General features: G+C 43.5%; 1 protein-coding gene across 1 annotated transcript; it reads right to left on the minus strand.

The window, feature by feature from the left end:
* Positions 1-8349: 8349 nt before the first annotated feature.
* On the minus strand, positions 8350-23009 carry C8H10orf53 (chromosome 8 C10orf53 homolog). Its single transcript, XM_010985312.2, has 3 exons — positions 22913-23009; positions 9232-9351; positions 8350-8414 (listed from the first exon to the last, which is right to left on the minus strand). Exons 1-3 carry the CDS (start codon positions 23007-23009, stop codon positions 8350-8352), a joined length of 282 nt encoding a protein of 93 aa, XP_010983614.2.
* Positions 23010-23907: the final 898 nt, after the last annotated feature.

The following is a 23907-nucleotide window of genomic DNA, read 5'->3' on the forward strand; positions in this document are numbered from 1 at the left end:
ATCTTGCTTTTTGCCTCTGAAACGGCTTGCTTCTAGGAAAGCAGAACTTATCCTTAAGATTCTATTGGTTCTCTGAGCTAACTCCTGATTGGTCCATCTGTAGCACCTCATTTGCAGGGAGCTCACTCCTGATTTGTCCATTTCTATCACTCCTGATTGGTCCATTTCTACAAAGCTCATTCCTAATTAGTCAACTTTTGTTACACCTTATTTGCATATGATGTTGCAAAGTGTAGACCGGCAGCCTATAAAAGCCTGTGTAAACCTACAGGCAGGGTCCCAGAGCTTGGAGTGTTAACTCCTCTGGGCCTGCCGGTGTAATAAACCTGAGTTCTTCAACCCTCAGAGTGCTGCTTGGTCTTTTGCCTGGATCGAGGTTGCTGTTACAACTGAGCTGTAACACAATTTGCTGCAACAATAGAAGATGTCCTGTGGGTGTCTGTTTTTGCCAGCATGTGGCTGAGGCTTCTAATCACCCCACATTAGTTGTTCTCATCATCTTTAATAATAAGGTGTTTCAGGGCACATTGCTGCTTGGCCGAACATCTCCATTTCCCAGTCCTTTTTGTAGGTAGGTTTGGCCAGGTAAATGCAGGATCATGTGGGGCTTCTGAGAATTCTTTTCAAAGGGAAGGGGCAAACCCTTCTTTTTACTCCTTCCTCTTTCTGGCTGCCTGCAACACAAACCTGATGGCTACAACTTAGTAGCCATCCTGGACCAGGAGGCTCCATGCTAAGATGGTGGAGAAGTGAGGGGGATGGAGTCAGGGTCTCTGATGACTGAAGAGTGGCCACGGTCTGGACTTCTGTGTTATTCTGCATTCTCCAGAGACACAGAACCTAGAGGAGATATTTGTCTACACCTTGATCTAGATCTGTTTGTGTATTTATATATACAGAAAGAGAGAGAGAAATTTATTATATGGAATTGGCTCACGTGATCATGGAGGCTGAGAAGTCCCATGAACTTCGTCGATAGGCTGGAGACCCAGGACAGTCAGTGGTGGAATTCCAGTCTGAGTTCAGGAGAAGATTGATGTCCTGACTCAAAGGTCAGGCAGAAAGAGCAAATTGTCCCTTCTCCTGCCTGTTGTTCCATTTGGGCCCTAGACCGACTTGAAGAAGCTCCCCCCACATTGGAGAGGGCAACCTTGTTCACTCAATCTAATGATTCAAACATCAATTTCATCCAGAAGCATTCTCACAGACACACCCAAAGTCATGTTTAAGCAAATATCTGGGCAACTGGTGTCAAGTTGACCGATGAAATTAACCGTCACAACTTAAACATTGGTTTCAACCAGTGTTATTTTGTGTTTTCCTTCACTGTCCTGCTGACCTTGATCCTTCTCATCCAGAGCACAGGGACAGAGAGCAGAGAGCGAGGCCATCTTCACTGATGAGCTTGGCAGGCAGAGGAGTGGGGAGAACAGGACCAGGGGTGGGGGTGGGGGTGGGGGCGGGGAAGTAAGCCAGCATCCTCAGCACGAATGCCAGATGGTAGGAAGCATCCCGGAGGTGTACCTGGTGCTGTAGGCAGGAGTGGGGTGGGGGCAGGGAAGGCTTGGAGGAGAGCCCACCAGTGAGGGGAATCCTGAAAGCTGAGTGAGATCTTGTCAGTCAGAGAACACAGTGTGGGCATTCCAGGAGGTGAAAGCAGCATGAGAAGGGCAGCAAAAAGAGAGTCATGGTTTGCATGGAGGAACTGTGGGAAATCTGGGGTGACCAGATGGCCTTGTGTATAAGAGACGGTAGAGGTCAGTGGTAGGACTGAAAAGGCATGAAAAACCATAATGTATTTGGGGAACACCTTGCAGTACAATGGTTCTAGTAGCTCAGAAATATACTCCTAAGTTTAAAATAAAACTTAAAATAGAAGCACTTTATAAAAAATTATAGGCATGCTTTTGATTTTCAACCCAGGTTTCCTGTTCAAAACACACATCAGTAATAGCGGTTCATTCAGCCGTGGGCTCACTCCCCTGGTGAGGGGCAGTACATCTGTCATGTCAGTCTCCACAGAAGGCGCCTGCAGGTTGAATGAGGCAGAAATCTGACACATCCTCAGGGAGGTGTGCCCGCCCTCTCCATCCCCCTTTTCCCTCCTCAAGGATCGCTGTTTGGCTACTACCCATGCCAGTAGCCCACCTACTCTGCCAAGTGAGGATACCAGTATTGGTTTTTGTCCAAAGTAAAAGACCCAATAACTTAACTGTGGGCTTTTATTACACAGATATATATATATAGAAAGGCAAATAATTTTTGTATGTACAACCCAAGTGCTGCCTGGCTCTTCTTGGCTCATGAGTACAAGTGAGAGATTAGCAACAAAAGTGCAGGTTTGCTCAGAAGCATCCTCCTTCCTGACGAGTCCACACTCCCCTCCTCTGGACAGGCGCGATGGCGGGGGCGGGGGGGGGCCTCCCCTGCTGAGCTCCCATGTGCTCTGGGCCTCTGGGAAGCTTTCTTCTGTATTGTCTGGAGTCACCTCCAGCAGGTCCTGGGCCCTCTGCCTTCTAAGGCCCTTAGTGCTGCTCTGCTTATCTTGAGGGTGGTCCCTTCCCCATGCCCTTCCCTGCACCCCAAGAGTAGACCCAGAACGAGAAGGGTACATTCCCTCCCTTAAGTGCCCATATCACAAATCAGCAGTCATGTGCTTGCTAGAGGCTCTGGGATAATTGGTCACACTCCTGGGGTACCAGCTATAGGGTACTTCCCAGCCTAACCCCCAGCTTACCTCTACACTCCAGAGACCAGCTTCTCTCACACTCAGCACGCAGGAAGATTTCCAAGCCCTCCTAGGTTCCTTGGAGTCCAGCCCAAGAACATGAGGCCCAGCGGAAAGGAGCATCCCAAATCACCCACCTGGGGATAGCTCCCTAGCCCTGCCCAGGAGGACTGAAGAAGGGCAACTGCATCCCCTTCACAGAGGAATCTCCGTGCCCCCGTCCCTGCAGGGATGTGCTCTTCCCCCAGCACCATCCTAAGGCCGCTTTTTCAGAGTGCAGAGGGCTTACATGCATGGGAATCAGCTGACGCACATGTTAAAATGCACGTCTCTGGGTTCCATCCCTGACTTGTTGAATCAGAGCATGGGAATGGAGCCCAGAAACTGCTGATACGAGACTACAATATCAATGCTTTCCTGGAGTCAGAAGTGTTCCATTTTAGATTTTATATATTGAGGACATCAGTGGTGCAGGCTGGACCGAGCTTCCCCCAACCTGTTACTCCTGCATGAAGATGCGGTTGGCACTTTCTATTCTGGGTCTCAGCTTTTGGCCCCTTCTGAAAGGCCACTCAAACAAGAACACACAGTTTCAAAAAGGTCCGTAGCTATGCAAGCAATGGTAGGTCAACACCTTGCTTAGAGAAGGATCATTTCCCATCAGCGAATGTGATTTGGGGGATGCAGCTCTGCCTACAGCTGGCCTCCCTTGTACCTGATCACAGGGAACAGTAAGGATTTCTAGAGGCCATTCTCAAATCTCTTCATTTCAGAGATCAGTAAACAGCCCTTGCTTTTCCGTTGCACAGACAAATGGTGGGTCAGGTGGTTTCACTAAAACAGAGCAGTCGACGCACGCCACTGTCGTACACAGGGGCGCTATGGGCCTCATGGGAAGGGTGACCTCATGACTTAATGAGGATAGTTACACCCAGACCACAGGTGGAAACTGCAGTGGTCCCAGGTGAACAGGAACAGATGGTCATCCTGCCAACGGGTTTTTGTTTTGTGGTTGGCACTGTGTTGTTCCAAAGATTGAGCCAACACTTTAAGACCAAGAATTTCAAACAAAAATCGGGATTTCTGGCTCTTCTGGAGAGACTCAAGAGATTGATGTCACTTGGCCTGCCTCCTCCCACCCAGCAGCAGTGTCTCGGGAGCTGAGTGACAGCTGTCTCGAAGCCTGGGCACCTGCCGCACAGGGCCATCCCAGCCCACTTCCCTTGCTGTCGCCCTGGAGCCAGGGACCTTGGGCATTCATCGTGTTCTTTGGCCTGCTGTTTCCTTTCACTGACTTCGTTCCACTCAGCCTGCCCTGCCCTGACTCTGTGGTCTCACAGAGGGTGACTGCTGGCCCCCACGGAGGAGAACTCAGTTCTCTGCCCCAGAGTCAGCACATCAGGTTACAGCGAGGATGGAAGTACCTGACCACACTACTCTCCAAATAACCACAGACAGATGCTTTTGCATGAACTATTCAAGCAATTTGGGAAGAAAATTCCTCTGTGCCTTATGCCAGTGACCTGGGCAAGCGTTCTCTTGTCTTTCATCTGGATTTGGCCAACTGTGTGTTTCTTCTGGAAGCTTGGCACCCACAAGGTGTGTACAAATTGTCGCTTGAGTCGTTCTCCCCCATGGTGCCCACAAAGCCCACGAGCTGGGGATGAGTGTCGGATGCAGGGGGGTTTGAGTATCAAATCCCGCTCTATTACTTTGCTTCTGAGGGTATGCAGAGTCCTTTTGTTGCCAGAGAATAGGTTCTTCCTTTGTGCAGGAAAGAATTCAAGAGCAAGGCATAGTAAAGTGAAAGCAGGTTTATTTAGAGAAACAACACACTTCATGGACAGAACATGGGCCCTTTCAGAGGCAAGAAAGAGAGCGACCACAAGGTGTGGAGTAGTTAGTTTTTATGGGTTGGGTAATTTCATATGCTAATGAGTAGGAGGATTATTCCAACTATTTGGGGGAAGGGGAGGGAATTTCCAAGAATTGAGCCCTGCCTTATTTTTTGATCTTTTATGGTCAGCCTAGGAACTGTCATGGTGCCTCTGGGTGTGCCATGAGGCTCAAGGTCTACTGGAAGTTGAATCTTCTGCCATCTTGGTCTTAACCAGTTTGTCCTGTGTTTGATGGCTGTGTCATTCTTTTAATGGTTGTGCCCTGCCTCCTTCTCTCCTGTCTCATTTTGGGGTCCTCCCCATCCTCTCACTGCTCAAATGTCCCAGCAGCTCGCCTTGGAAACTGACGTTTGACACAGCTTTCTTATATATGGCCTTGTCACAAGTTTTGTTTGTCAAGGTTTTGAAGGGGGAAGTCACCAAGAGAGTACGTACAGCCAGTGAGTCCCCAGGGTAGCCCCTAAAAAATCTCCATTCTTTTGAAATTTTAAAGCTAGATGATAAAAGCTTAGAGATTCCAAATTTCATTTAAAAACTAATAAGATAGAGCTACACTTCTAATTTTACTTTGAAAAGATACTTTCTTCACACGTTCCAACAAGAAATTGATTTGACAGCTTACAAGACTTAAATGTAATTTAGTTAAGTAGCATTTAAGATGCATTAAAAGGCACCCAAGGCGGGAGGGTAATAGCTCCGTGGTAGAGCACATGCTTAGCATGCATGCGGTCCTGGGTTCAATTCCTGGTACCTCCATTAGGAAAAAAGGGCACCCAAATATCTAGCTTGTTGAAGCGTGGAGCACTTTTGCCTTCAACTGGGAGCAAGCCACGTTTCCCATTTCTCTGTGACACAGGAAGGATGGGGACAGAGCATAGCCGTTCAAGGAACAACACAGCAGTTAATACCAAGGTAGTGGAAAATTCAACTCCCAGCGGGCCTTGAGGCCCAAGACGGTGGGAGATTTGACTTTCTGTAGACCTTGAGCTTCACTGTACACTCATTGTAATATGTTAGCATGGTAAATGACCCTCCCACGGGCACCATGATAGTTCCAAGTCTGACCATAAAAGGTCAAAAAGTAGGCGGGGCCCAATTCCTGGAAATCCCCACCCCTTCCCCAAAATAGTTGGAATAACCCTCCTACTTCTTTGCATATGAAATTGCCTGGCCCATAAAAACTAACCACCCCCTGCACCTTGTGGCCATTTTCCCTTCTGAGATGAACCACGCTCTTTTTACGGAGTGTGTTACCTACTTTTACTTTAAACTAAACACTCCCACACCTCGGGGCCTCCCTCTCTCTCTTGCCTTCTGATGGCCCCTCACTCTGTCTACGGAGTGTGTATCTCACTAAAGAAACATGCTTTCACTTGACTGTGGCTCACTCTTGAATTCTTTCCTGCGCGAAGCCAAGGACCCTCACTTGGTGGGGTGTGTCCCAGGGACTCACCTGGGACCTGGGTCACGGCCATCTTCTCCCGCCCCATTTTCCTGCAACAGAAATATTTACAAATGGGAAGAAATGATAGTCTTGCAGGCTTCCTCCCTCCACCAACCCCACCCACCTCTCCAAACCTACCACCCAGAGGTAACCCTGGGTAATGATGACTCATACATCATTTAACTCTGATCTAAACTGGAACACAGCGCCCTGGGCACAAGCATGTCCCAGATGTTTTGTGTGCTTGGTATTTTCTCAGAATTGTGTGCAATCTCACCTTACTGGCTCTTCTGCTCTGGTTGTCGGGGGTAGGAGAGCAAATCAAGTGTGTGTGTGTATGTGTGTGTGTGTGTGTGTGTGGTGGTGGGCTGCTCTGAGGCACAAATACAGGCCAGAGTTGGGGGTGTGTCAGAGGAAGGCAAGGCGGCTGTAGGGTGGACCCCTTGTACCAGTTAGCAATGGGGGCAGGGAGCCTGAGAAGCTAAAGTTACCACACCAAATGCAGATGTGAAAGCCTGCCAGTTTATTTCTCAGCCAAAAAACTCTGGACACTGAAAATAGGAATCACTCTTCAAGCAGGAAGATATTTCCTGATTTAAGAGAGGATGCTTAGACAGTCAGCAAATGTTTCAGCCACATGGGAAGAAGCTCAACGTTACAATGTTAAGTTAAAAAAAAAACAACACCTAATTGGGTACATACCATGTGATCCCAAATTGGTGAAATCAATTTCTGTGTGTGTCTATGTCTTTCTGAACATTCAGACATCAACTGAATTTAGCCCAAATTGAAATAAACCAAAATGTTATCCCATTTTATACTTTACCCCCACCTGTATTTTTCCATTTTACTGTAATGAAAATGCATTTCTCTTGTCAGGAAGTGTTTCTATGAAAACAAAATGCTACATCTAGAATAACTTAAACTGGCCTTTGACAGACGGGACTAAATCCATGGTTACTCAAGACGTGTGAAAACTGGCACCAGATACCAGGAGGAAGACTTGTTTAAGACTTGTTTCTAGCCTCAGGTTCTTAGTAAAGATGATTCAATATTTCCAGAGTCGTAAGCGATCTGTAATCGCTGGATGAAATCTGATAAGTTTGGGCTGAAAATGAAAGTTATATCCCCTGTTTCATCACGTGTGGGAAAGAACTTGTACAAGTGGCTTCACTGAGTCCCAGATTCCTTTGAAGGTCTGGGGTGCAGGGGTGTTTGAGGTTCCCTGGAGCGAAGGAGAGGCGGGCTGCCCAGGTGCAGCGAGGCTGCCAGGAGCTGGGTGGCCGCCTCCCTGTGGGCTGTGAGCCCAGAGCCCGCCGCTGCCCGTCACAGGCTCTGAAAGCCCTTCTCTTTCAACGGGGCGCCCAGAGTCTTTGGGAAAGGAATCCGTCTTTCTTCTGTGCTGCCTCTTTCCATGACCTCACGTCATTAGATCAGTATCTGCATTCCTCCCCTCTCCTTTACAGCTAAGGACACATGCTACGGTTTGGTGTATGGGACCTGAAAGTAAAAAGAGCATTATTTAGCCATGGTTGAATTTGGCACTAACCACAACTAAAACCCTTCTTCAACTCTGCCAGCTGTGTTTTCCTCCCGGGGGATAAGGAGCCACTTTCCCCTTCTGTCCTGGCTTCTTTCGGGTCCTCTTGAGACCAGCCCGCTGGACTGGCTAATGCAAAAGAAGGCAGATCATTTTTCTTGTTTTAGAGGAAAACTGAAGATTTGCCGTTAGGTAACTAGCATGTTAAATATTCTTCCATTGGGATCAAGAGGTAAAGCTATTAGAGTACGCAGGTTTCCCAATACTGACATTAACTTTTGGTTCAGATTTTCAAAGCCTACTATTGTCCCTCCCGCCGTCCCCCTCCCACCCATCTTTAATTTTACTTCTTCCTAGCTCTTCGCTTACTAGAGAGTGGGCTCTCGGATGCTTCTGGCAACTTGGTGTTATTAGCAAGGGATGGTGCTTTGTTATTAGATTGTATTTTATTATTTCCTTCAGCTCAACGTGTACCTGATATTGGAGGGCTCTCCCTGTGAGTTGAAATTGAGAGATGCTGCAAATGGTGTGCTTTTATTGCTGTTGCAAAGGCCCCATTTCCTTTCAGCCACAGTGAGAAAGCTTATGCTATGCAGGCTGAAGGACAGGTCGGTGTCGCCTTATCTGACTGGCGAGTCCAGTGATGATGGTCCAGGATGGCCGCTTTTGTTTGTACTCCAGAAACGGCCAGGGGCAGCTGCTGTTCTGTTGACCCGAGATGCCTGTTCCGACGAGGAGATCAGTAAGCGTTTAGGACAGCTATCCTGGCCTCTTCGCACAGGGGATCTAGTTTACCATCACTTCCTAGGGAAATAGATATAATTTTCTTTCGGCCAGCTTTATATCCAATGTCATGTCATATAAGACATGCCTATGGCTTCTACCAGGAGAGCATTTTCAAAGGTCTCAGGAGTGTAAATTGTTAACTACCCTTTAATAGAGTATCAGTGAATTGGGAAACCTTTTACTTTTGAGCAGAGCGAGGCATGCACACTGCCAGCCTGCCAAGCCAGAAGCTCTGGGGGCAAAGAAATCCTTAGAATGTAGCTGATGATGCTGTGCACGGCCAGCATATTGACTCTAAGTCTTGGCCACCCTAGATGGAATAATCAAAGGGAACAAAAACCATCTAGAAGGCAAATAATAATAAAATACATTATTAAAATGAAAAACAGGCAGAGGAGGGTATAGCTCAGTGGTAAAGTGTGTGCTTAGCATGCATGAGGTCCTGGGTTCAATCCCCAGGACAGCCATTAAAATAAGTAAATGAACAAACCCAATTACCTGCCCCCAAGATAAAATTTAAAAATTAAATTAAAAAACAAAAACAACCAATTCTCGCTAAGATTGCATCACCCCATCTGAAGTCTAGAGCTAAAACTTCATTTTCATTCCATCCCTCTTCTGCTTCCAGGGTTCTGGAAAGAAGCCCAGAGCATCAGGCACTTGTCTGTGTATGGTTTAGGATGCACCCACTCATGTGCCACAGAGCATGGGGCTTTGAGTAAGAATTTAAAACACAGAAGGCAACTAAGTTGCAGTCTGGGCAGGACGCATCAACCTCTTCAACTAGAAATCAAGGTGGCTCAGAGAAGGCACAGTGCTGTTTGGGAGGACTTACCAAATTCCAGGTCTTTGATGTTGCAGTGGAAGACAACTTCTCCATTCACCATGAGCTCCACCACATTCCAGTCTTCCATCTTCTCTAGGATGACACTGTGTCCATCTTTGGCCAATACAGCTGGAAAAGATGGAGGAGGATGCGGGTGCCATGGGGATAGAGATACCTGATATCCAGACGTGCTCATGGATAACAGCAGCTGGTCTGCTTTCCAGCTGCTCATGGCTCTAACTCAACAGCCCTGGTGGGCACCCACCTGGTGCTGCCCCAGTGTGCCCTCCCCTTTGCCAGGAATCACAGCCAGAGACCTGAGTAATTCAGGTTTTGGTTGTGATTTGCCCCGGAGCCATATGATCAGTGACAACAAAAGGCTTCTTTAGGAAACGTTTTTGAGCCTTTCTTATTATAGAGATGATAGTCAGTGTTGGAGGAGATACAGGGAATTAAGTAAATTCTTACTCTGGAGGGCAATTTGGAATTATATGTCAAAAACCGCAAATGCCTCACAAAAATTAGAATGAAAAAAATGATTCTAATCTCTGGCCCGGGAAATTGCACTTATACAAAACTCCCTAAGGAAAAAAATCAGAAATACAGAAAGACTTGCAGCAAGATGTTCCTTTCTGTAGTATTATAATAGGAAGATACTATGAATAACTTACATGTGCAATAATGAGGATGGTCCAATAAATGGTGGCAAACCCACATGATGAGACTTTATTTGGACATTTGAGAAAGTGCTCATGAGCTTTTTAATAGCAAGAAAAAATATTTGTAATATAAGCAAAAAGTCAGGGTACATATATAATATATATTAAAATATGTATTCAATATTAATTAAGTGTATGTAATAGGAAAAAAGAAAATACTTAGTGGGCATCTCTCTGTGGTGAGATTAAGAGAAACAAAATTCTTTTAGAAGATATGTATATACACACACACACATACATACAGTGGACTATTACTTAGCCATGGAAAAGAGCAAAATTATGCCATTTGCATCAACATGGATGGACTTGGAGGGTATTATGCTAAGTGAAATAAGCCAGAGAAAGACAAATACTGTATAATATCACTTATATGTGGAATTTAAAAAATACAACAAGCTAGTGAATATAGCAAAAAAGAAGCAGACTCACAGACACAGAGAACAAACTGATGGTCCAGTTTGGGGGGAATGTAGATGTGGGGGAGTGAGAGGTACAAATTATTAGGTGTAAAGGATGTATTGTACAGCACAGGGGATATACCCAATACTTTGTAATAATTGTAAATGGAAAGTAACCTTTAAAAATCATACAAAATTAAAAAAATCTTTTAGCGTGTGCCAGATTTTCTATAATAATCAGAAAAAATGTTTTTTTTTTAAAGCTAATGGACTAAATTTATATTCTCACCTTTAGAATTTGCATTTTGGTTATTACTTACATTCAGTGGCTCCTTCCCTAGGGATCAGCTACAGGAAAATTGTTATATTTGTTCTCTATTGTGGAAATATGAGAGTAGATGGGTTTAGGAGAAGTGATGCGTATGGAACAGTCTGAAGCTCTATTTTCTCCAATATGTTTCTCCCCAAGTTGCTTGAGGTGTTCACCCTGTAACACTGGTGTTAGGGTTGGTGAGCTAAATCTCCACCTTTGGCAGTCTTCACACATCAGTGAGAATTTTCGTTAGGATGGAACGAGAAATCAGATGAGGGGTGGTGCTTGTTTTTTAAAGTCTTAGCATTTCAATCAGTCCTCCGTGGAGAAAAGCAAACAGCTTTGTCAGTTAACTGTGTTTAATTACAGAGACAATTGCTGTTTCAAAATGTTGGCGTGTCCACTTCTTCATCTTTCAATCAGTTCAAGAACATCCAGCCCCAACTGTGAACATTTTAATTGCGTGATTTTAATTTCACTTCTGGAAAGGAACTTCAGAAAGCAACTCAGCGAGGATCTCCATTAACAAGATAGCGCTCCTTGGCCACCCAGTGGTGGCCCTAATTGTCCTTGCATCAGCTAATGCCTCTCCAGAGCATCCACATCTTTTTCTTTGGCATATTTATGTTATTGTATCCTATTTAAGCGTCTTGTTTTAAACATCTTTGGAGAAAGGCACTCAGTTTGGACCAATGACTTGTTTAAATGAAGCAGTCCACCTGGTTTGGAATGGCCAGTGGATTGTCTAAGAGGCATAAAGGCAGTCTATCCATAGGCAGAGATTTCTGGGAACCATACACTCCCCCAGCAGCGCCCCCTCAGGACAAGGGAGGTATAACAGCTGGAGAGGGAAAAGCGGTAAGTTGATAGGTAGGAGGCAATTTGACCTCCATGACGTTGACTTTGCATGGTCTGAAGATGCTCCTGTGACACGTACTTCAATTCAATCGGGAGAAATCCGAAACAAAACAGCTCTCCGTGCTCACCTTACATCCCACCTCTGGGGCAAGGTGATACCTACCTCTAGCCTAATAACATCCAACACAAGCTAAGGCCTGGGAATTCTGGAGAGAAAGGGGTACAGCTTCTGTCCAAGGCTGGTCCCTGTGACCACAGTGTAAGGGGCTCTGCAGAAGGAGACCCAGGGAAGGTGTGGACCACACTGCCTGCCATGGCCCTTTCCCTGCAGGGCCTGTCTAACCGAGCCTCACATAGCATCTGGGTTTGGGGTTTGTTTTATGAGAACAGCAGCGCTCTTTCCTGGCAAAGTGTTCCTAAGAAATAGGGTTTGTTCCACTGAATAACCCACCCTAGAGAGATGGGGAGGGGGAGTTGCTGAATAATGGGACACTGCCTCTTTATCTGAGCAAACGAAGCCCCACAGGAAGAAATCCTCTTAACAGAGCATGCAGTTTCTCACTTTGCCTTATAAAGCCCCGTGCCTCCTTCACTGACCACAATCCATCCCCCTACCCCCTGCCACCTCCACTCCGGGCTTCGTGTTAATACAGCTCCTTGAATAAACAGGCTCATAACAGAGCTAGGCACCTCCAACAACTCTTTTGGACCCTGAGTGACCTGAATCTGTTTCTTCTTAAAGCGATGTCACCTCGGAGTCTACATCGTCTGTTCACCCTCAGGACACCTGTCACCTTCTCACCAGTCCAGGATGTGTTGAGCCCAGCTGTAGGACGGCCAGTGCAGGCTTAAGGGATCAAATCTGGAGAAGCACCAGAATTCCTGCAGCTCGTCCAAATGCCACCTCTCTACATGGAGGACCCATTTTTTTTTCCTATGAGCTGCTATGGGTTGTCTATTCAAAGAAAGGTCAGATAAACATACTCTGTGCAACAAAGTCTTTGCAAAGGCAGTGGCTAAACTCCAGCATAAATCAACCAGAAGCTGTAAGGCCACCCGCAGAAAGCCTGACTCTTTGAAGTGGCACCTCATTCTTCAAGGGGGATCTGGGTGAACTGGAGGGACATGGAAAAGCCTCCGTCTTCTCAGCGCAGGCGGAACTGTGCACCATCTGCATACGATTTATGTGCTGTTGGTTAGGAAGTCAAGACAAACAGACAGGCATCTCTCCCTCCTCTGCTGGGCACAGACGCAATGCCAGTGACCACTAACGTGTGCAGCTAATGCCTAGGAAGGGACAGGAGGATGTCACATAGAGCATTTTAGCTCAATAAGGATGGGTTCTATTCTTAGGAGTCTTCCTTTTTAGTGAGTCGTTTGGCAGGCTTAAGTATAGCAGGCAAGGAGCAACCATGGCGAGGAAATTAATTAGAACTTTTGGTTAAGCATGAGTTGGTTTAGTTTATCAGTATTGAGGCCAGAGTTGAGACATTTTTGCTGAGCTATTGTAATTCATGGATAATAAAGAAAGAACGAAACTTTTCAGATTGCTCAAGGCATGGTAAGTTCAGGAAAGATCAGGCGTATTTCCGAAGCCAGCAGGACTTCGGGAAATGATAAAGGGCTATGATTTTTTTAAAAAGACACAGAACTCAGAGGCAGATTTTACAGATGAGGGCCTGGCATTGCACCACTCTGTGCTTGGTGTGATGTTATTGTTGGGTCTAAAGTCGCAGGGGGGTGGAGGAGGGGGATGATGGACAGAAAAACGGGAGCAGATGCTCCCTCCTTTGCTTCTGTTAACACCCTGGTGTTTGTCACTGGTGCTCAGAAAATGTTGGCTGCCAGTATTATATGAATTATCATTCGGGGATATACTTTAAAAATCAACCGCCTGCTGAGACATTGCGATCCTCACGTCTCCTTTAACCATAAAAATTCCCTCCTTGATCTTCTCAAAATACTCCTTCCCCTCCCCTGCTGTGGGAAGAGCTGCCCGGGCCCTTTGTTTCCTCATCTCTATTCACTCCTTTACCTCCTGCAGCTGGAGGCGCAGCCCACCCTGTCCTGAACCTACGCTCTCAGAGACGAAGAACCCTCAGTACGTTTGGTAACTCACCCAGTTCTCCCCATCCCGTCTCAGCAAATGGACCCTCTGACCTATCTCCTTCCTTGCTTCTTAAAATACTTGTGCTGGTAAAAAACAAACAAACAAACAAAACTCTAAAATCTTATTAGATTATAGGATGATTAAAAAAAATAAACCTTATAGAAGAGGACATTTAAATCACCCATAGTTCTTCCCCCTCCCCCTCCCTTTGTCTTTTTCAATGGAAGTGGGATCACCGTGTACATAAAATTCAGGAATATGTCTTATTCCTTTAACGCTGTGTTGTGGTGACCCAGCCCTGTCTGCAGACATAGATCTGCTGTGTTGTATGTCACATGTACTGCCATTTATCCAGCCGTTCCTTTTTCTGGTTGTTTCCAACTGTTCACAATGACCAAGGAATGCAGAGAACCTTCAAGGGCATGCTTCCATGTGCATGTGTGAGTTTTTATACGTATATGAAATTGAGAAATGGATTAGCTGGACTCCACAGTATGTGGTTAAATTTTTAGACACTGCCAAGTTGCTCTCCAAAGTTTTCATGCCAGCTTACCCTACCATCACAAGTCTTTGAGAACACTCTTTTTCTGTGTCCTTCATCAGTCATGGATTCATCTTTTTCTAGAGACAAACTCCTGCTAACAGTTTGGTGACCATTAGCCATTTCCCTCCTGCTCTGACTCCGCTGCCTCCAGGTTCTTTCCTACCTTTGTGCCCCTCAGAGGGACCACTGCCCATGTCCTGTGGTCTGCCTGGTTCTGACTTTCCTTGCTTCCTTCACAACCTCACCATCTGTGGTTCCAGCGTTTCAGCTCCACGTAGGTTCATTTTAACTAATGTTTATTGATGCTTAAGATATGCCAGGCACAGTTCCAGACTCTGGGACACAGCAAAGAACAGAACAGACAAGTAGCCCTGCTCCCCTGAAGCATTCATCCCAGTGGGAGAGACGGAAAACTAGGGAAATAGGTTAAATATGTTATGTTGGGTACTAATGAGCACTGGGAAGAAATAAAAGGGAAGGAAAGAGAGATAAAGAAGCGGAGGTGCAGGGAAGTGTTGACATCAAGAAAGGGGACACTCAAGGAAGATCTGGCCATGAAAGTGATTTTTGAGAAAGACCTGAAGGCTGAGAGAATGAATAGTGAAGAACATGCAGGAATCTGGGGAAAGAGCATCCCAAGTGTATCAACTTCCAAGCCCCAAGGTGAAAATGGGGTAGGAGCGTTCAAGGTCAGTGGGGAGGCTGGTGTGGCTGGAGCAGAGTGAGTGAGAGGAGAGGGTAAGTAGCGATGGGAGGAAATGAGGCGAGGGAGGTCATTAGGAGCCTGGCAGGCCACTGGAAGTGTTTGGCTTCCACTTTGACTGAGCTAGGAGCAATCAGAATGTTCTCGGAGACAAGGGCCATGCTCTGACTCAGGTTTAATGGCATCACCTGGCTTTGGTGCTGAGCACAGACTACAGGGGACAAAGTGGTGCAGGTTGCTCAGTGAGGGGCCCAGGGCAGTGATCCAGGCAGGAGATGATTGGCAGCAACTTGGACAAAGAGGCAGAGGTTGGTGGTAGGGAAGATGAGATGTGGTTGAATTCTAGCAGGATGCTTTGAAGATGGAGCCACGGGATGTGCTGCTAGGACCAAATAGGGGATGTGAGGGAAAGAGAGGAGAAAAAGATGCCTGCAAGGTTTTTGGCTTGAGTAACTGAAAGAATGGAGCTGCTCTGAACTGAGATGGGCAAAACGCAGGGGGAAATGGTGAGTATGAGGAGGTCAGTTGAGAAATTTTGGACGTGTTGGTCTGAGGTGCTTACTAAGCATCCCAATGACAATAAGAGGTCTTGACTGGAGATATAAATTTGGGAGTCATCAGCAGATAGATGTCATTTAAAGTCATAACTACTTCTGGTTCAAATCTGTCTTTGTCCTTCTCTTAAACTCCAGAACATAACTTCTAATCTCTTAATATTTCTTAATAATTCATTTTCTCCCACTTCCTCTCCCCAAATCTCTTCCTTCAAAATTGACCTCTTTTAAATTTTTTAAAAAAATACTAAAGTTAAAAAAATTATTTTATTTTGTTTTTTTATTGAAGTATAGTCAATTTACAATGTGTCAATTTCTGGTGTACAGCATACTGTTTCACTTATATATACATACATATATTCATTTTCATATTCTTTTTCATTATAGGTTACTATGAGATATTGAATATAGTTCCCTGTGCTATACAGAAAAAGCTTCTTGTTTATTTATTTTATATATAATAGTTAATATTTGCAAATCTTGAACTCCCAATTTATCCCTTCCCACTCCCTTTCCTCCTGGTAACCATAAGTTTGTTTTCTATGTCTGTGAGTCTGTTTCTGTTTTTGTAAATAAGATCATTTGTGCCTTCTTTTTTCTTTTTTAGATTCCACATGTGAGTGATATATGGTATTTGTCTTCCTCTTTCTGGTTTACTTCACTTAGAATGATAATCTCCAGGTCCATCCTTGTTGCTGCAAATGGCATTATTTCATTTTTTATGGCTGAGTAGTGTTCCATTGTATAAATACATCACTATTTCTTTATCCAGTCATCTGTTGATGGACATTTAGTTTGTTTCCATGTCTTAGTTACTGTGAATAGTGCTGCTGCGTACATTGGGGTGCATGTATCTTTTCAAATTAGAGTTCCTTCTGTATATATGCCCAGGAGTGGGATTGCTGGATCATAGGGTAAGTCTATTTTTAGTTTTTTGAGGAATCTCCATATTGTTTTCCATTATGGCTGCACCAAACTACACAAAATTGACCTCTTAAAGCACATCTTGATCTCATCATTCCTTGGCTCAGGAAACTTCGCTGGTTCCCTGTTGTCAAGGGTGGAAGAGGCACACCATCCTCCAGCCAGACCCATCTGCTTGCTGCTTCCCAACATGCCCTAAGCTATTCCCTCCTCCCCTTCATAGTGACCCATCCCCCTGCTAGAATAATAAGAACTAATGCTTGCTGAGAACTTACTATGTGCAAGTATGGTGGTGTTCATGACTCTACAAGCATTTTCTTATTGGACTCACATCAGCGAGGTAGAGATTCTCTTCCATTTTACCAATAAGTAAACCTTGGCTCAGAAGGGCAAAACAACTTGATCTTGACTTTGGCCACACAGCTACTAAATGGTGGAGACTATTTCAAAACCAGATCAGTTGCACTTCAGAGCCCTTGTGCTTAATCTCAGCTCATGCCAACTCTCTGCCAACAATAACAAGAATGGAGACCAGTGACCAGGGAGAGGTGACCAGGAGAGCCAACAGGATTGGTGTACAAACTAGCTGGAGAGTCCCTGACCACCCCCATACTTGTAAATTGCACATTATAACAAGATGTTCATTTATGCATTCTACTTTAATGTAATTCTTGGTATGTAAATAGTCTAAGGAACTCCATACAACCATGCTGACTGTTGGAGCAGTAAGAAACATAATTTAAATATGTCTGCAAACATCAGCAAAATAGTGGAGTAGGCTGCTCCAAATTCTCATTCCTCCACAGAAATGTTGAAAAAACAACCAGCAACTGTCAGAACCAACTTTGTTGGAACTCTGGAAAACTGTTAAAGGCGGCAAACAAGTGAGCACTGAATTGAGAAGAAGTCAACTTTAAAATGGTAAGAGAGCTTTGTGGCATCTTTATTTGCCCTGCCCCACCTCCTCCCTGGCTTGGTAGCAGCCTTGACGATAGCCCTTTTCCCCAGGCTAGGACCCTGGACTCTGTTTCCAAACGGAGCAGAACAGACCTTATTTGCAAATTCTTGTGTCTGTATGTCCTAACCTGTCTGCGGGCTGCCTAGAGGATTGACACAAGGTGCTTGCCTTTGTTTCAGCTAACCTGGAACTCACACAGGGTGAAAACGCTGTGGGCAGTGCTCAAAGACATTGTAGGGCAAAAGAAAATCGCATAGCTCTCTGGGCAAAAGACTATTGAGATATACAATAAACCTCATAAAGCCTGGGAGGAAAAGCTGGCGAGAGAGTCTTCTTTTTTTTCTCCTTCTCCTCCTCCTACTTCTCCTTCTTCTTCTTCTTCTTTTTTTTTTTTTTTTTTAGAAATTAGAGCCATTAAAAGCACTTGTGTATACTGGGGAATTTGGAAAGCCTGATGCATGCCCAGAACAGGATGCAAGCTCAGAAAAGACTTGAGAAGATCCTAAGCTTTCATCACTGGCTGATTCACAGGCTCAGAGAAAACAAGAAGAAAAGGCTGAGGCAGAGTTGCAAATAGCCTGGCTAAGTATTAAAAGAATACCTCAACATAGAGCAAATACATACAGAATTAAAGAGGCTTTTTTGTTTGTTTTATTTTGTTTTGTTTTAAGGCTCCTGGCATTCAAGGGAATCTCTGTTAAAACTCTGGCTGACCACAAGCTAAGCCCTCAACAATTAAGAACCATAAATCTTGGGAAATGAGGAGAATCTGATTTACAGAGTTATCACATTATAATATTTGAATATCCAGCTTTAATAAAAGAATGAAAAAGCATACAAAGAAACAGGAAAGTAACAGACATTCAAAGGAAAAAAATAAGTTGATAAAAACTGTCTCTGAGGAAATCTAGACATTAGACTTAAAATCAGCTACCTTAAATATGCTCAAAGAGGAAAAGGAAACTATAGACAAACAACCAAAGGAAACTAGGAAAATGATGTAGGAACAAATTGAGAATATCAGTAAAGAGAGAAATTCTGAAAAGGAACCAAATAGAAATTCTGGAGTTGAAAAATACAGTAACTGAAATGAAAAAATTCACTAGAGGGGTTCAGCAATAGACTTGAGCAGGCAGAAGGAAAAATCAGTGAACTTGAAGACAGGACAATTGAAATTAGCAAGTCTGAGGCAGAGAAAGAACAAAGAATGAAGAAAAGTGAATGGAGCCTAAGGAACTCGTGGGACACCATTAAATGTACCAACATACACACGCTGGGAAGCCCGAAAGGGCAAAAGAGGAAGTGGCAGAAAGAATATTTAAAGGAATAATGGTTGAAAACTTCCCAAATTTGATAAAAGACATGAAAATACACCTCTAAGAAGCTCAATAACTAGTAAGAAGATTGAATCAGTAATCAAAAACCTCCCAACGACAAAAAAAGCCCAGGACCAGATAGATGGCTTTACTGGTTAACTCTACCAAACATTTAAAGAAGAGTTAACACCAAACCTTCCCAAACTCTTCCAAAAATTAAAGAGAAGGGGGCCACTTTCAAACTCATTCTACGAGCCCAGCATTATCCTGATACCAAAACCAGACAAAAACACTGTAAGAAAAGAAGACTACTGGCCAACATCCCTTTTGAATTCTGACACAAAACCCGCCACAAAAAATTAGCAAACTGAATTCAGTAGCGTAGTAAAAGGGTTATACACCAAGTGGGATTTTTCACAGGAATGCAAGGGTTGCCCGACGCATGAAAACCAGTAGATGTAATATACCTCATTAATAGAATGAAGGAAGCAAAAGCAATCACCTCAGTTTATTCAGAAAAAGCATTTGATGATACCCAACATTCTTTCATGATAAACACATTCAGCCAAATGGGAATAGAAGGAAATCTTCCTCACCACCATAAAGGTCATGTATGAAACATCCACAGCTTAACTTCATAATGGAGAAAGGCTGAAAGATTTTCCCCTAAAATCAGGAACAAGACAAGGGTGCCTGCTTTTGGCACTTCTATTCAACAAGAGGAATTAAGCAAGAAAAAAATTTTAAATGGCATCCAAATTAGAAATGAAGAAGTAAAAACTATGTCTATGCTCTTATATCTAGAAAACCCTAGAGTCCACAAAAACACTGTTTGAGCTAATAAACAAAATCAACACAAAAATCAGCTGTAATTTTATACACTAGAAATGAACAATCTGAAAAGGAAATTCATAAAACAATTCCAACTACAGTAGCATCTAAAAGAAGAAAACACGAATGAATAGACTTAACCAAGGAAGTGCAAATCTTATACACTGAAAACTACCAAAATTGCTGAAAGAAATTAAAGAAGACCTAAGTAAGCAGAAAAATATACTATGTGCATAGACTGAAAGACAGTATTTTTAAGATGACAGTACTTCTCAAAGCAGTATACAGATTCAGTGCAATTCCTACCAAAATCTCAGTGGTGTTTTTTGCAGAAATGGAAAGACTCATCCTAAAATTCATAGGTAATTTCAAGGGACTCAGAACAGCCAAAACAATCTTGAGAAAGAAGAAAGTTGGAAGTAACACACTTGTGGATTTCATAACTTACAAAAAGCTATGGTAATTAAAAGAATGTGGTTACTGTCATAAGGATAAACATATAGACCAATGGAATAGAATCAAGTGTCCAAAAAAACCCATCACATTAATAGTCAATTGATTTTGTCATGAGAGCCAGGATTATTCAATGGGCAAAGGACAGTCTCTTTAACAAATTGTACTCAGAAAACTGGATATCCACATGAATGTCTTTTGAAGGAAATTAGACCTTTTTCTTATACTATATATAAAAATTAACTCAAAATGGATCAAAGGTCTAAATTTAGAAACTATAAAACTCTTAGAAGAAAACGGGAAAATCTGAATGACTTCAGATTTGGCAAATATTTCTTAAACATCAAAAGAAAAAAAGAAAATTGAACTTCATTAAAAATAAAAACTTTTGTGCATCAAAGGACACTATTAAGAAAGTGAAAAGATAATCTATAAAATGGGAGAAATTTTTCGCTAATCATGTATCTGATAAAGGTCTAGTATCCAGAATATATAAAGAACTCTTCCAGCTCAATAACAAAAAGAACAATCCATTTAAATAATGGGCAAAGGACTTAAACAGACGTTTCTCCAAAGAGGCAGACAAACAGCCAATAAGCACATGAAAGGATGCTCAGCACCATTAGTCACTAGAGAAGTGCAAATAAAAACCACAGTGAGATTCCATTTCACACCTACTAGGATGGCTATAATTTGAAAAAGAAAAGAAAGAACAAGTATTGGTAAGAAGGTGGGGAAATTGGAACCTCATACATTGCTGGTGGTAATGTAAAATGGTGCAGCTGCTGTAGAAAGCAGTTTGGTAAGTTCCTCAATAAATTAAACTTAGAATTCCTATATGATTCAGCAATTGCACCCATAAAAATTGAAAACAGGAACTCAGATACTTGCGCACTTATGTTCATAGCAGCACTATTCACAGTAACCAAAAGCAGGAAACAACTGAAGTGTCCATTAACAGAAGAATGGAAAAACGAAATGTGGTATAAACATACAATAGAATACTATTTGGCGGTAGAAAGAAATGAAGTCTTAATACATGTTACAACATGGATGAACCTTGAAAGATACTATGTTACGTGAAATAAGCCAGACACAAAAGGACAAATGTATAATTTTTATTACAGAAAATATCTAGAATGGGCAAATTCATAGAAACAAAAAGTAGGCTGGAAGCTAGAAGGACCTGGGAGAATACAGAGTGGATTCAGTTTGTTTGATATATTGAAAAATTTTGGAAAATAGGTAGTGGTGATGGTTGTACATTTTTTGAAAAAGCTTTTAGTGTTTGTTTTTGTTCTCTTTCGGGGAGGAGGTAATTAGGTTTATTTATTTACTTATTTATTTAATGGAGGTATGGTGGGATTCAACCCAGGACCTTGTGCAAGCTGAGCACGCACTCTGCTACTGAGCTATACTCTCCCCCGATTATACAACATTTTGAATGTCATTAATGTCACTGAATTGTACACTTAAAATGGTTCAAATGGCAAATTTTATGTTATATATATTTTATCACAGTAAAAATATGCTACCAAATTAAAAAAGAAAGGAAAGAAAGAAAGAAAGGAGGAAGGAAGGAAGGAAGAAAGAAAGAAGGAAAGAAAGAAAGAAAGGAGGAAAGAAAGAAGGAAAGAACGAGCTGAAATAGGGCAGAAAATATGAGACTAGGTTGGGGAAGAGGAGCTGCTACTTCCTAAGCCTGAAGCAAAGAAAAAAACTTTCTATAAAAGTCAAAAGCCTAGAGACAGAAAATTAAAAGGCTCAGAAGAACCCTTAAATGTAGACTCTTTGGCAGCAGTTCAAGATCCACCTTATTTATTTATTTTTTTAATGTTGTGGCTGCTTAGTCTCATCATCTAGTGAACATAAACGAAAGGTGGGTTATGAAGTGAGGGGTCAGTGTGTGGGGCTCATTAGAGGAGAAGGAAGCAAAAAGTCAGTTTAGGCAGTGTCCTCAGCCAAGACTACAAAACATTTTAAATATCGCCAAAAAACACTGAGATTTATGATAGAAATTTCTCAAGCAACTGTTCTCTCGAGAAAGCAACTTTCTCTGCTGATTGAAATCCTGCTTATTCTCCAAATAATCCTACTTATTCTGGAACTCAAATGCCACCTCCTCCAGGAGGCTCTCCCAGATTGCCAGTTATGTGTCCAGTGGACTCCCACAGACATTTTCCCTGGGAGATCCCAGGTTTGGGTCATATAATGGAGTTCATGAAGACTCAGTCCTGGGCTTTTTCCATCCTCATCCTCCCATCAGTACATACATCATCTATTCATGCATCCAGCCTTTTCAAATATTTAGTCTCACTGCCTGGAATGCTCTTTCTTCCCTTTACCTGGTTAGTTTCTCCTTATTCTTTAAAGCTCAACTCAAATGTAATTCAGGCAAGTACACCTTTCTAGATCTCTCCCCTCTCGCCTCCAATTAAGGCCAGTGGCAGGTCCCCTATAATTACATTCCTTGTCAGAGGCTTGGCATAACTGTCAATTAGTAGTCAACGATGAGAAAGTCACTTCAAGGACATATATCTTGTTCACCAGTGTGTCTCCAGTACCTGGAAGAGTGTCCAAGACATACTAGGTGCTCAGTAAAAGTTTGTTGCATGAATGAATGATCAAGGGATAGATTCTCCACCTTTTCCCAGTCATATTACCTTGGAAAAGTCACTTAATATTCCTGATCCTCAGTTTCCCAGTGTGTAAAGCAGGGTATATAATCCTTTCTATCCAGGTAACTTGCAGATACTTGCCAGCACCCAGTGGGCTCACAGTGCCTGTTTATTCCTACTCTAATGTTGAAGCAGTGGAAGCCAGAGGAAGATGCTAAATCATCCTGGGGTTGTGGAGGCTCAGGGAAGACTTTCCAGAGGAGATAGCACTGGCCTAGGGCTGAGGTAGGAAGGACATCTAGCCAGAGGGCATAGCTTGCACAGATGTTCAGAGGCTGGTGTACACCTGGGCACACGCAGCTGGGTGGCCCTTCGGCGCTTAGCTGCCTACCTAGAAGGCCTTCCAGGCGATAGGTTCGGTGCTCCACTGACAGGCCAACTGAGCTGTATGGCCCATAGCGTATGATGACCAACGCGTTCTTGGGCATGGCTGGGCTGCCTGCCGGGGCGACTGCGCAATACGCACTGCTAGGCAACCGCTTTTCAGGTTCTGGGGAGTGGGCGTGGCCATACATGGATGGGCGGGGCCACAGAGGGTTGTGGGGTGGAGCTCGAGGATCTTCATGTACAACCCCAGTCCCCGGCCCTGTGCCTGGACTGGGGACTGGCGGGATGAGGAATCTCCCTTCTTGGACGCCTGTACCACCTACTGTGTGTCCTCCACTAGGGTGCAGAAACGTGTAGTGGTGGTTGGAGGCCACTCTCATGACCTTCACTGTCCGGTAGACACAGAATTTCAACCTGGTATGGCAAGTGTTCATGATAAATAACAATAGCTAACATTGACAGCTAGTTACAGGAAGTATGTGTCAGGGGACAAGCTAAGCATTTCCCATGTCATCACATTTAATCATTTAACCATTCCTATGAAGTAGGTTGTATTTATAAAACTGAGTCTCAGAGGGGCCAAGTAACCTTATGAGGCAAGTTAGACATGAAACTTCTGGAAACCTTTATAAGGCGATATGTATAGATTTCTTTTTATTTATTTTGCCTGGGATTTGGTGGGATTCTTGAAACTGTGAATTTAAGTCCTTCACCTGTTTCAGAATAATTTGAGCTATTAGCTCTTCACATATTGCTTCTGCCCATTTTCTCACTTTTCAGAGACTCCAGTTAAATGTGTGTTAGACTTTCTCAATGTATTTTTCACACTCTCTTCTCTCCTGTGTTTTTCTCTCTTTCTTCTATGCTTCTTTTGGGATTGTGTGTATTTATGTATTCATTCATTCATTCAATTTTATCAGTAGTCCAGTTTACTAATTTTCTCTTCAGCTGTGTCTACTACTATCAAAGCCATCACTCTGGTTATTTAAGAAATTTTTT

Source organism: Camelus dromedarius, chromosome 8, assembly GCF_036321535.1.
Source record: "Camelus dromedarius isolate mCamDro1 chromosome 8, mCamDro1.pat, whole genome shotgun sequence".
Classification (NCBI taxonomy): domain Eukaryota; kingdom Metazoa; phylum Chordata; class Mammalia; order Artiodactyla; family Camelidae; genus Camelus; species Camelus dromedarius.

What these genes read in the sequence shown, in the direction of transcription:
- C8H10orf53 (XM_010985312.2), bottom strand. Translation starts at nt 23,009, where the DNA reads ATGCCCAAGAACGCGTTGGTCATCATACGCTATGGGCCATACAGCTCA. An exon ending in TCGCCTGGAAGGCCTTCTAG is followed by an intron (nt 9,352 to 22,912) that starts GTAGGCAGCTAA and finishes CATCTTTTCCAG; the next exon opens with CTGTATTGGCCAAAGATGGA. An exon ending in CATCAAAGACCTGGAATTTG is followed by an intron (nt 8,415 to 9,231) that starts GTAAGTCCTCCC and finishes CTATTTCCCTAG; the next exon opens with GAAGTGATGGTAAACTAGAT.